This window comes from Watersipora subatra, chromosome 5 (assembly GCF_963576615.1).
Source record: "Watersipora subatra chromosome 5, tzWatSuba1.1, whole genome shotgun sequence".
Classification (NCBI taxonomy): domain Eukaryota; kingdom Metazoa; phylum Bryozoa; class Gymnolaemata; order Cheilostomatida; family Watersiporidae; genus Watersipora; species Watersipora subatra.
In genome coordinates, this window is record NC_088712.1 from 37,765,061 (window position 1) to 37,779,581 (window position 14,521).

General features: G+C 31.8%; 1 protein-coding gene across 1 annotated transcript; it reads right to left on the reverse strand.

The window, feature by feature from the left end:
• Positions 1–11,198: 11,198 nt before the first annotated feature.
• LOC137397338 (TNF receptor-associated factor 3-like) lies at positions 11,199–14,257 on the reverse strand. The gene is made up of 3 exons (XM_068083628.1): positions 14,114–14,257; positions 12,130–12,297; positions 11,199–11,351 (listed from the first exon to the last, which is right to left on the reverse strand). The coding sequence occupies exons 1-3, from the start codon at positions 14,255–14,257 to the stop codon at positions 11,199–11,201; spliced, it is 465 nt and encodes a 154-aa protein (XP_067939729.1).
• Between the last annotated feature and the right edge of the window lie 264 nt (positions 14,258–14,521).

The following is a 14,521-nucleotide window of genomic DNA, read 5'->3' on the forward strand; positions in this document are numbered from 1 at the left end:
ATGGTGCACATGGTATAGGCTGACATTAATGCTCGGTGAACTATCAGGAAAGCTTGACAGCGCCCAATTTTCCCAACAAATTCGAGTTCGTCTGTCATAAGCTCACATCTCACATAGTCGATGAGGAATGCTGAAAGGCTAACTCATAATAGTAGTGTTAACCAGCATTATCGTGTGTCACAAAACTTATTCACTGCTCATCAAAATTTTTTTTAATGGTGAGCTTACATAAGATTTTTGTAGAGTTTTTTTAGAAAATATTGGTATTTTGATCACAGCTGCAATTTTTGTTATGTTTGAGGTGATCCAACGGCCAGGATATTGCAAAATTGAAATTGAAAAAATAACATATTAGTTAACGGAATCAGAAAAAAATATGTGCCAAAATTATGTCACTAGCTACACGACTGCCTGTCTTCATCGTTATTAGTATCGGCTTGATTGAGTTATTGATTATTGATTGCGTTCAAGTGGCTCTGCATAAGGTGTCCTTATTTTGTCGGTATATTTGTCAAAGTGCAACTATAGATGTCATAGTTAAACTGTGGCATAAATTTGAGTGTTTAAGTTGGGATCGATTTTTTTTTATTTTAATCTTGAAACATCATAGCAGTCCGATCACCTCAAACATCAAAAACAATCGGAAATGATAAAAAACGCTGATTTTTTCGGTAAAATGCTCTAAGATTTTATGTAAGTTTATCTATCGTCATGAAATCTTTTTGCTGCAACTTAAGTACAGTAGACCACAGCTTACGACATTTCAGTTTTACGGTTTTTTGTCGCACAATAAGTAACAAGAAGCTTTTTTACCCCTCAGTACGGGCGCAAACAGGAAATAGTTATTTAAAAAATTAAAATTACAAAATCAAAGTTACATTGTAGTTTTTTAAAAGATTTAAGCATACTTTCAAGTGTGTGTGCAGCAAGTAAAATTTATTAAACTTAAATTCAAAGTTTCTGTTACCACGACAACGGTTTGCTATACCGAACTCATTGCTGTCACACACACACTCTCTCACACCACTTTTAGCTACTAAGCCTGTTTTAAACGTGAAAACTCCCCACCCCACTTTATTTAGTAATGTTACATTTTATTGCGGATCATAAAAACTGAATCGTTACTAAGGTTACGATACTATTTTGGTACTAATTTTTAATATGTACATTACATACGTATAAAATATTTTGATTTTTTCACCGGAGGTTCCTATTAGATAATTACTATAGGTTCCTATGCAGCTCCATACGATATTTTTGCATTTCAATCCTAACAGCAGAATGAACTAATGTCATATGGCAGGGTGCACTGTATATAGCTCATCTTTCATGAGTTATCTTATCTTGCGAGATTTCAGTAACACACTATTAGCCAATCATTACACATTCTATTAATGTAATACTATTACATACATTATATATATATTATATTATTATATATTATACATATATTATTCTATTATGTAATAGGAAACTTTGGTACAAGCTGATTTACACATGTAAAAGCTAAAGAGGAAAACTATGACTTTTAGTAAAAACTTAGATCAACTCGTGAACATGTAGAAATGTTATTGAATTGTGGACTGTGCATATAATACAGTTGTATAAATCATTTTAATTGATTGACGTTTGCGGTTAAAAAATATAATTAATTTGATATTGTTCTACAAAAAGTTAAAACCATAAAATTTTAAAAAGTTCTGTTTTAAAGTCCAAAGTTTTATTGTTTTGAACTATGAATAAACAGAAATAACGTATATAAACAAGAATGAGTCAGGTTTTCTATTGTTGAAGCAGTATTTTCTAAATGGCATTTCAAAAATTGGTTTATTAGGTTATCGTATTATTTAAACTTATATTCACCAAAATTTGTTCTTTTAGAAAATTTCTGAAAATTTTTAATTTATAATCAATCTAATATATTGACAAAGGTTTTCCAACAAAATGCATGAATTTTTCTTGTTGAATTTTTAGGTTTTCCTAAATGGATTTTCTCTAGGTGAAGGAACATGTCTTAGCGTAGCTTTGGCTCTGTTGCGTGGACCTTACGATGAGCTTCTTGATTTTCCATTTAAACAAAGAATCGCTATGACATTACTCTCTCCTGGCAATCCTAATATGAACATCACCAAATGTATTGATGTAAGTGTTAACATCGGCAATAATTATTTTTATTTCACAGATAGTAATTGCTTCACAGTGCTAGACAAAATAGTTTGACATCAGCAATGCATAGTTTTAAGTTTTTACAGATTCTCAAATCTACAGTAAATATACGAGAAGATTTCACCGCTGTGAGTGTAGATTCAGACGGACAAACAGACATACATGGCTTATACTACAGGAAAGAGTCTGATTTGTTATACTGTTTTTAATATAACAATTTCAATCTCATCTCTTTTGATCAAGTAAGACACCAATTAAGAGAAAATATGTACGAGTACCGTATCAACTGCCGTATTTTCAACAAAAAACTTCTCAGATCAGAATTTCCTAGTATTGGTTTTTTTCTAGAAATTTGAGCAAATCTTTGCAATATGGTGGCCTTGAAATTTGTTGGTGAGGTGAGTAAATTAGTTCTATTATCTGACTGATTAATTTGGCTAATGCGTTCATGTTGCAGAGTTGTGTCTCTCGATTCTGTTGGTCTCTTTGCAACTATAGACTTCATAATTGCCTTTTTGTTGGATTTGAGTATTTAAATTGTGATCAAGCTTGAAAGGTTTTAATCTTGAAGATTTTTGGCAATAAGATCACTTTAAGCATCAAAACAATTGCAGATGATTGAAAATCATCAATATTTTTTGATAAAATACTACACTTTTGTGCAAATTTATCTTTAATATATTGGTTCACCTGAAAATTGCCCGTGATCTAAATCTATAATCCTCAAAGTTTGTTTATCATTCATCTGTCCAGTTATCGCAATACAGTGTCAAAAACAAAACAAAATTGCGCTCAGGACTGGATTTGAATATTGCAAGGTTGTTATTGCATTTTTTGTGAATGCAATTGCGAGAATGCAATTGCATTCACACAAAGTGCAACTGCAACTTTGCGAACAAGTGCACATTACTGCATTATGCATTACTGCAAGGCTAATCCATTCTTATCACATTCATTGCTCTTCTCATAAACTGTATACCCTTTTCGTGAATGCACAGGCTGAATTATTTATTAATTCAGCGCGATCTCAGGTTACGATGCTTCTGTTTTAAAACTTTTTAGCCTTGCAATATGACACACAGTGTATTTTTGTCCTTGCCATATGAAAACATTTTTTTTCTGATATTTCACTGCCATATGATATCAACAAAAATTTCTCTAAATATTTAAATTTGGTAGTTGGAGTACTGTTTACGTTGAAATAACAAAAATTCAAAAATGCTACTCATTTGAAATACTTTTCACAATGCCTAAAAAAAGATGAGATGCTTGCTCTCCCTTAGTTCAGCATTATTCGTTGTAAGCTATTGTAAAAACAAAACCGGAAACAAATGAGTGATAAAATTTCACAAGGTGATAAAATTTTAGCTGTTGACAAAAATAAAGTTCAGTTTATGAAATACATACTCAAACTTAGGTTTGAGTACATATTTAGTAAGCTAAATTCATTTAAGTCAAATTCAACATTTATGCAATCTGTCTGTTGCAAAGGTAATAACTCCCTGCGGTACCTACCTCACATAGTATATTGTAATGTTACATTTCATTGCGCACCATAACCACTAAATACTCTAAAGTTATTGTATATTATAGTAACCTTTTTACACACCATATTTGTATGCACTAACTGTTATTATTAATTCAACAAACCCCTGCTATTATTTTGTTTGTCAGTTTGTATTATTTGTATCATTACCAAATCATTTTTCTTAGTAATCGTCTAAAACAGATTTGATTTAGTCATTACGTGCTAATCATTTCATATTTCCATTTAAACACATTGACAGTTGTTTCATTTTTTTTCCTTAATTAATTTGATTTGCACAAAACGCTTTTCTCATGATATAAGGTATTAAAGGTAGAACGGTAACTGTTGTTATGTGTTAAATAAAAATAAATTATTTGTGCAAAAAATTCTTTATTAGCCGGGCAAAGCCACGCATTCATCTAGTTTTAATATAACAAGAGTCTTGTTCATTTATCCGTTTTTTAAGCCTTGCTCATAATTTACTAAAATAATGCATTGCATGCGAATCAAACTCTGATATTGTCCTTTACAGTCATGCGCACTACTAACTGTGTCACTCAAACACCTTGCTGCACTCTGATATACTTGTGCAGATAGCTATCACACGTGATAATCTCCTGCAATGCACCAAACTGCAAAGATGCTAATGCTGTATAAAGGCAATAATTTTAATGTTAAACTATTTTAAAACTTAGAGGCAAAGAGTTGAGAGTGCGCAGTAGATTAGCGACAACTATATTTTCATTTCAGCCTGATAAGCGTCCAGCTTTTCAAAAGCCAACAGGACAGGACAATTTGTCAGCAGGATTTTCGCTGTTTATTCTGCAGAGAGAGGTGGAGACAGACCGGTATCTTAAAGATGATACTATATATGTCCGATGTGAAATAAAACCAGGTGGTGATACAATGCCATAAAACAAGGTTTGTATATTTAAATATATACATGTTGTTGAAGCTTCCCGTTCAAACCCCTTATTTCAACACTCACCAAACATAAACACTGGTAACACAAATAGCACTCAACAGGATATAGGCTAGTAGCAATATAGTATAGCAACAATATGCAATCCCAATCAGAAAACATAAACATATACTGTCTATGTGTGAGTACAAAAAAGCAAATGTTACAAACAAACAAAACTGCACTTGGTAACAGTAAATAAAACATGTGTGAATATGAGAATACTGGAATAGAGAGATGTTGTAGCCCAGGGGTTTACAACAAGTAGCCCGCAAGAAACAGGTAGAGGTTCCCTTCCTAAAAAAGGCAACTGGTGGTTCAAAAGGGGGAGTATGCAAAATCAAATTCTAAATTGTAGAAAGAGGTTTATCAAGCTCTCTGAATGCTTTTGGAGTTTGAAAAGTTAACAATTAGAAAGATACGTATTTGTATAACTAGTGTGATAGGAAGGTTAGGAATGCTTACTTTGTGATGTTGTTCTTTTTTTATCGAACTTACTCCAGGTTTGTTTTATGCTGTTGTATGTCTCTAGCGGTGGCATGAACCAGAACCTTGTGTTTTACAGCAGCGTAAAACAGTCTCCCAGACACATTAGTAAACACCAAACACATGAGATAACAGTTCGTAAATTTGTTCCAAACATTCCACTTCTATTTCTATTCTAATCTCTTTAATGCGTAGAGCGCTTCTGCTGTGAGTCTGGTTATTATGTATCCATTGAATGTATAAATTTTTTACAATATTTATTTTGCGTACATCTCATATGTGTTTTTTGGAGCTTGAGTGCATCACTTTACATAGTTTCACGAGCGGTTTTTTTTAGCGTACCAAAAGTTTAAAATACAATCTCGCAACCTTAGTTAAAGTTTCTTTTAACAAAGTTACCTTAAGATACTATTATATCTTATTCTTTAAGACTATTTCATGTACTATGGTAAGTCATAGGGAATAGTATGTTTTAGTTATAATCAGGGTAGGTTTAAATGTAAGTGTAACTGCTGGTGAATGGGGTCTAGTGCAAGTGTAAATGTAAGCATACACGCTGGTGACTGTGATTTGGTGCAAGGATTAGTTGAAACAACAATAAATCGTATTACTAGTACAAACAAATTTTGACCTTTAATTTTTAGATTTAATTTAGAGAGTTCACATAAGAATTAAGTTTCAACTTTAATTATTTTCACAATTGTTTCATCAATGTTGTTCGAGGTATACTCATCAGAGTAATGCTGAAGTGTTTGCATATATTACCACAAGAAGTAGAATGTAACTTATATGTACAATAAATAGGCCAATTAGCAACAATAACTGTGTTTATACTTAAAATATTAGTAAATTTGATATTAAGTTACTATTTAATTGTTATTTATCGATTACTTGCTTTAGCAAAAAGATTACATTGACTTTGGTTTTTAGTTGCATATTACCCAGTTGTATTATTTTGTCAAGAGATCTCAGTTTGCTCATAACCTTGCAAGCCTTATTTGCAATTTTTTTCAGTAAAGATTTTGTTTAGCACTAGTCAAAATGTATGGTAAAAAATCAGATAAACGTGTAATTATGCCAGCATTATATGGAAACCAGGTACTGTTTGGTGTAGACCTTTATAATAAAGTTGCCGGACTTAAATTAGAAACTTGTAAAAGTTTCACTCGGCTGGTAACTTAGAACAGAATTTATCTTTCAGTAATTTATGATAATTGCAATGTTATTTGTTTTGTTCAGAAAGCAATCCATCTCAGCATTTGTACTTTTGTCTATTTAAACTGGCATAAAAACACACTGCACTCTCTGCAATATAAAGTCTGAAAAGTGTATTTAACAGATAGTGTTTTTGTGAATATGTGTAGTGATGAGCTAAAGGCGGTGTTACTAAAATATCTTACGATCAGATAACTCCTGAAAAATAAACTATATTATACTTAAATTGCAGCTCAAGATTTTCTGTTTAAAAAAAACAACATACTTATGAATAAGTAATTATATCTTTAACAAGTGTTAAAGTAGAAAACAAATATGATTGTTTGCATTTTTTTTATTTTCTCATTTTTCACCAAATCCTTATTTATTTTTTAGATATTTGAGCTGCTCGAAAAAAGACCTGATCTGAGTCAAGTCTTTGCTGTCCACATCTGTATTTTCATGCACAAAAACTTATATAGCGTTTTTGTTTTCGTAAAAAATGTTATAAAACATAAAAGAAGAAGTTATACATGTAAAATAATTTAGCACTGGTATTTTTGTAACGAAGTCTATATAAAATAAAAGAATGCATCGTTGTGAGTAGCTTTGTGTTTGTCCAATTTCATATTAATTATCAGATATATTTTCACTAGCATCTTGTAAAATATTTAAAAAATATAAATATCAGATAATTTAACACTATTTTACATGAACATATTTGAATTACTGTACACATATATCTTTAAAATATTATACATATAGATACGTAAAATGCTGTACACCCATATACATCTATTTAGGTTACTGTACTTGTATCTATTTACCAAAAAAATTCCGATGCATATACCTATTTAAATTACTTTGTATCTCTATTATAGTATAGCTATACAGTATCTATATACAATGTATATTTTTTAATACGCGTGCAACGTCGGGCATTTGACTAGTGCATGGATACAGGTATACGTATACATTATATATATTATATACATATACAATATGTATACTGTATTTGTATACATATACTAGTCAAATGATCGGCATTGCATGCGTATTAAAAAATCGCTTATAAACAGTGGCTGGTAATGTAGTTGCCTGCTGCTCGCTATTAGGTGACACATTGTCAATGACTAAATAGCTAAATTTACTAATAAGAGTGGTGAAAGCAAGCTTTAGTGACATTGTGCCATAACGCAGAGTGCTGTGCATGTTGTAACCTAAATAACGACTCATATCGTCTAATGAATCTATCACATCTCCTTTAGCTCAATGGGTTAGTTTATTACCTGGATTAATGGGAGGCTCAGAGATCAAATCTTCTATACACATTCTTTATCGCCAGATAGTAATCCCAATAGCTGGTCAGGCAAAATCACAGATGACACACAAACACTGATGGTAACATATTTATAGATGTATATATAAGCACATATATGCATTTATATGTACTTGTACATATAGTTTGTATATACTAGATGTCAATATGCAAATATGTACTTATAATACATATATATGTATACTAGCGGATTGCTCGCAAAAACTCAGCTTATAAACAGTGATAGGTAATGTAATTGTTTGTCACTTGCAATTATCCAAGAACATTTCTAATGGCTGATGTGAGCAAGCTAGTAATTTAATCTTACTGATAAAAGCCGTGAGAGCAAGCTCAAGTGATGTTGTGCCGAATCGTAAAGCTAAGTGTATTGTAACTTGCATAATTATTAATATTGCTTAGCGAAGCCATCAATTTGGCCTAGCCTAATTGGAAAGATATTGGCCTAGAAAATGGGAGGCTCTGAGATCAAATCCAGCAGAATGTGAGCTTTTAATTCTAAGATTTTGATACCTGTAGCTAAACAAACCAAAAAACACACCGACGTGCACAAACTTTAAGACATAGATATATGTATAAGTATACATATATGCACATATATTATGTTTAAATTGTTGTATAGATATACATACGTTTCAACCACTGCATATACATATGTTTAAAATACCGTATGTATATATAAATAGATTTATATTATTCTGCATTAATCTCTTCAAATTACTGTACATATATTTATTCAAATAATTGTGAGTATGCAGTATCTATTTAAATTTAAATACATATATATTTAAATTGTTGTGCATGTATCTATTTAATTCAGTGCAAATGAAGAAGTTCAATTTATTTCATATCTTCACATTAAATTGGCTGTCACAAATTAGCTAATATATTAACACAGTCCAAAGTCATGGCAAGACAACATCAAGTATGGAAAAAAATTCATAAGCTTGGTTCAAGGAGATGCTCCGAGAATTCTTTAGAAACTTCTGTTCAATTATGATCAACGTAGGATGCAACAAAATCATATTGGTAAGGTGAGGTCCATGTTTCTAATTGCGATCCAAAACTTCAGCATTCTTATAACTGTCGAAGGTTAGAATTTGGTTCAGTTTTAATTTGAATCACTAAAAAATACATAATAAAGCAACAAACCTTTAGGTTACAGGTTTTATTAAACAAGGCAAAAATGTCTTATGCTGCCAATAATTCTGATTTCAAGAGCTGAGTAAATAATATTCCCTTCTATTAAAAATCTGCTATCAATTTGTGACTAGCAAGAGCCATAACTCCCAAGATAGAATAGTTACATGATAAGACATAAAACATCGTAATTTGCTCTAAAATCTCAAAAAAAAACTATGTAACAGTATTATTGAACATCTCGAATTATCTTTTCCACCTTAAAGATAGACTAAAACACATTTCTGAAAAGATGATAGAAACTCATTCGAAGTTGAACCATTTTTATTATATTTTATTAAGAGTTTTTTATGTCATACTAAAATCTATTCCATGAAGCAAAAATACGCTAATTAACATCATCCTAATACTATAACAGGTTAGTTGAAACTGGCTGATACATTGAAGTTACATAGTTTGATAAAGGTCAGCCGGTATGCATGATAACTTTTTATTCACACCGGTAATCATCAACAAAATTATTTACATGCAAAAAAAACTAAAGTTATCGAAATCCGAATTTTTTTTGGTAGCCTAATATTATTGTGGAGGAGTCGGGATAGTGAATGGAAAGTTGTAGTAACAGAAACCTCATAACCTGTAACACGCGGATGTGGTATGTTAGATGTTAGTAAGAAACAAACTAAATCAAAATGACGGTTTGAGCATTTAAGTGAAACATTACGACAGAGCACGTCATAAGTAGTAAACTTCCAACTTTTTAAGAATGTGTTTGTCAGCAAATGACTGAATGAGAATAGCTTTTTAAGATGTGGTCAAATGGGCATCTATATTTTATCTAGTTATAAGGAAACTAACGGTTTAAATGACTTGTAACTTTGTGCTTTCACATAAAAGGCTATCTTTAACAGCATGATGTTAACAGATTGCTTTATCTGAACATAGCCACAAAAATTTTAAAGTAAAAACTAACCTAAGATCTCAAATATAATAAAACAATGCATAATTCATAAGTACCACGCTTTAATTTATTTTGTAACTTTTCAAATAAACATGATGCTGCTTTAGATTTACTGAGACTTAGTAGCAATTGTGAACAATAATGAATTCTACAGCAGGATTTTTACAACAATCACATGTGTTCAACTTATATCAAAATACTTAACATATACTCAAAGTGTTTAATTTACTCCAAAATGGTTTAACGTAGCCTATCATAATTAATTTCGCATACCACAACATTACATTTTATTTTAATCAGTTTCTTAGACAGTGTTTTTATTGCTCTATTCAAGTGTCAAATTTAATCTGGACCAACTTTCTCAACATAAATTAGATTTCTATTTAGCCGAATATCCACATAACAATTTAATACATTCCGAGGTTTCATTCGTATCTAAAAGTCATTGTTAACTGATACAGACATTAATTTTATAAAACAACTCACAGTAATCTATTTAATTTGTTTCAGAAACTAGTCTGAAAATAGATGCTGAAAAAAGTGAGAAAAGTTACTGCATTTTCTAATCTGCTGGATTTCAAACAAACCCAAGTTTTCCAAAAGCGGATATTTTATTTAAAACGATATGCCACCCATCCCTCAGTTAAAAGATTTTTCAAAAAACAAACAGTGTTAGTGAAATAGCGAAAGCGGATTCCTCAATTACAGTGGACCCTCGGATTTTTTGCTTCACAATGTGCAACATGAAGTTTATTACAGCATTCGGCCTCTCATCACGCCATTTTTCCTACAATTTTACAAGAACAAAAATGTTTCTCAAAACTCAAATTTAGTGGTCGATGTGATGCATACATCAAATTCATAAAGATATTGATATTCTATTCGCTAAAATCTTTACACAATGCTCGGAAGAGATACGATGCTCTCTCTCAGTTCAGCATTCTTCGAGATCTGTAAAGGCTTGATCTGGCTTGAGTAAAACTATATCGAGTTTATCGTGCATTTTAGTGCTTGGTTTAATTCCTCAAACCTTAATTCACTTTATATAACTATTTGTAGCTAATTTTAATATGTGCAGTATTTAAATTTTTGATGCTTTCTCTCATTTAATGCAAACACCCTGATAGAGATTTTCATTATTTTTATGAGAATTGTTAGCATTAGATAATTACTATAAGTTCCAATAACCCTCTTTATGACATTTTCCCCTGACGATCCTAACACCAAAACAAATTAATGCCGTATGGCAGGGGTCCACTTCATGTATTCTAAAGCAAAAACAATTAATAAATTTATCATCCTAAAAGAGTAATATCATATACGCTACATTTTGTGTCGCTGTATTTTTATTCTATTTTGTGATGTTATAATTTCCATCTTTATTTTACTTTTGGTAAATATTCAATGGGAACAGATAGACTCACCGCTAAGCCCTAATTACATTGTATCTTATGTAGATGCAGTCCTCGACAATATAGTATGCTCCTAATTCTCGAAAGTCAATAAATTTTTGGAATCCTATGCCTTGGTTTCTACCGTCTGTAGGTTTCTTGTAAGCAAAGAGAGTTTCATCGTTGGGCTAAAAAGATGAAATGCAAAATATATGAAACAAACATATTTCCGGTTTCATTTTCCGTTGCTTATAAACAAAGAGAATGCTGTCACTATTTAACTTCAAGTGTGAAAATAAAGTTGAAAGAAACTGAAATGAAAATATTTGTAATGCCTGTAGGTAAAACTAAGGAGTAAGTGTACAATAAGTATGCTATTGTTATGGTTCAGATAAAAATAGAACGAGTGTCTAAAAATAGAAAGAGACAAGAAAAAGAAGTCTAAGTAGGGCATGTTGTACACTGTGTACAGGACTGTAAACTCTCTGTACAAATATTGTGATGACAATTCTTAAACGTTCTTTTTTATTCAGTTTTGCTTTAATTTGACCTATATTTTTTTCAAGTAAACATTATATTATGTTAGTGATTTTAAATTACTGACACTAAGAGACTAAGAAGGAATAACGGTAAAAAATAAATTTTACAGCAGGGCCTTTTACAATGACCACGTGTATTTAGCTTTTATCAAAGGATTTAATGTATACTAAAATTGTTTTATTCATTTCAAAACAATTTATTATATAGTAAAACTGTTCAACGTATCACATCAGCAATAATTAAATGTTTTTACCAAAACTATCTAACTCATTTTACCAAAGCTTTTTAACTTATCCCGCAAAAGCTGCTAGCAAAGTTGGTATTTATCAGGCTTAGAGTTTGGTCAAGCCTAAACTACAGTAACTAACAGAGTTTCTTTTGCTGAGTTATGTGTAGTTATGACTTAATACATTTTATTGCTCTCACCACGAGTGTCATTTGTCTCGTGCGTCCTGGGTTTTTAGGAGCAAGTAACGAGATTGCCACAGAGTGCTTGAATGGAAATTCCAGTAGCTCATCAAATTCTCCTTGGAGCAGCACAAAGTGAAGACTCAAATATTTTCCATATGAGTCACCCTCTCCATTCAGACATGCCTACAACATGCCATATTCATACATGCCTGCAACATGTCATATTCAGACACACCTGCGACATGTCATATTTAAACATGCGTGAAACGTGTCATGTTCAGACATGCCTCCAGCATGTCATATTCATATTCAGACACGCCTACCACATGTCATATTTGGACATGCATATAACATATTCATACATGCTTGCAGCATGACATATTCAACAAGAGTTTTATTTATGATATCGTAGCAGCCCTATTTTAAATTTAACAATTTTTGCAGGTGTAAGAAGAAAATGCCTTCAAAGTAAACAAAAATTCATCGAGGTTATTTTTATTTCCAAAAAATGTTGTATAGCCCGTTGTATAAGTACTGATTTATAACTCATTCTGGCATTGCAGTCCCAAGCATTTACTTGTGCAATAATGCATGCCTTTGTTGTATTTTGAACTTTGTTCCACTACTACAAATGATTGGAATTAGCAGTTTCCTTCATATTAGAAGTTTTGCTATGGCTGTCACTGAGGCTGTCAACATCGCTACCACCAGCGCTGCTGCTATTGAAGCCAACTCTCAACTATATATTTTGCTGATTGTATTTCTCTAGCCTTCTTTGATATTTCTGCTTGCTCTTTTATGGTTTGGCAGCTGAGCTGTCATGCATTTGCTAAGGTTTCTTTAAATAGGTCAGCCGCTGTCTGCTCCTGCTCTGTTTACCTTCAACTTCACCTGTTGCTGTCAAATTCTTTAGGCTTTCTTTGTTGCATTATGTGCTCAAAAGAACTTTCGCTATGTTCTTTTGATTGTTTGTATTAAGTTCCTTATTCTTTTTGCTTTTATGCTTTTTATACTTCCACATTTGCAATGTGATTCGTCAAAATATTCGAAACATTTGTATTAGGAACCACACTTTCACTGATCCAAATCTTTGCAGGACATAGTACGTAAAGAGGGAAAGAGATCTCGCTGGCTGTCGCTGTCATTATCACCGCCATTATTGCTATTGCTATCACTGTTATTATAAACTGTTTCTATCATAACTGGTGTTTTATAATTACTAGTTATCTGGCACTCTGTGTGCCGAGGGTGATTGTAAAAGAACGCCATGCATAATAAGTATCTAGAATATTTCAAAATGCAGCCTAGTTGAGTGGCATAGATAGAATCCCGCCCAGTTGCTGAGCTAAATGTTAGAGTTTAAATCTTCTGTGATACAATCTTTTTCACAACATCTAATAATTTTAGACAAAAGGATAAACGCAGCTCTTATAATAGTAAAAATTTTTAACACCATTCATATCATTATATCTTGTATTATATATAGGTATCTCATCATTATTAGCAACAACTTTTTCTCAGATTTATCAAAAGTAACTGGCTACATGTAGATTAAATATTTTTAGTTGGACTAAAAGGGTTAAACTCGGTGTTTGTATCTTTTAGTGCATATAGCTAAACATGAATAAACTAGTAGCATAAATATTATTGGAAAGATCAAATTTTCAAACTCATTGTTGGACAAGAGGGACCGACAAGCATAAAATTTTGGTATGCAATTTTACCCAATTTTACCCAATTGTGTATCATTAAACTTTTTGCTATTAATTTCCGAGTCGCGTTACAAAAAATGGATAAGAAGAGAGGAATGCAACAACTATTTGATTTACTCTTGTATGCCACAGAGTGTTTAGCTAATGAATTTTGCATTTTCTAGGTCTCAAAGTTGTAAATATGGTATGAAAATGTTACCACAAGTTTTAATTTCAAGGCCAAACTTGTTGCATCAATAAAACTGCTGCCGCCAATTGAGTCTCAAACCTTTTTCTAAAATACATACCCTGCCACACATTTTATATCCTGTAGAGGAAGTGTAGAAAGGACGGCTAAAACACGCGACGGGGCTGGTTTTGCCTGCTTCTTGCTTTCTTCTTTGAAAGTCACCAATCTTCCAAATATGGTAGCCTTCATAGGAAGCAGACATCATAAACTAAATAAGATATATATAGCTGCTAAGTCGTTATTTCTACTTGCATCGATCAATTTACAAATAATAATGAAAGAAATGAAAAATACATATATAAATATTTTAAAATGAATAAAATTAATTATTATTGTAAATATTTTATTAATTATTGGACTCAATGTAGTGATGCAAGTCCCAATGCACAATAGCATCGCAACCAAGGTGCTGGACTGGAAAGTCAGCAAGCAAACCTCGGAGTTGGCTACTCCTGATTATCCAACA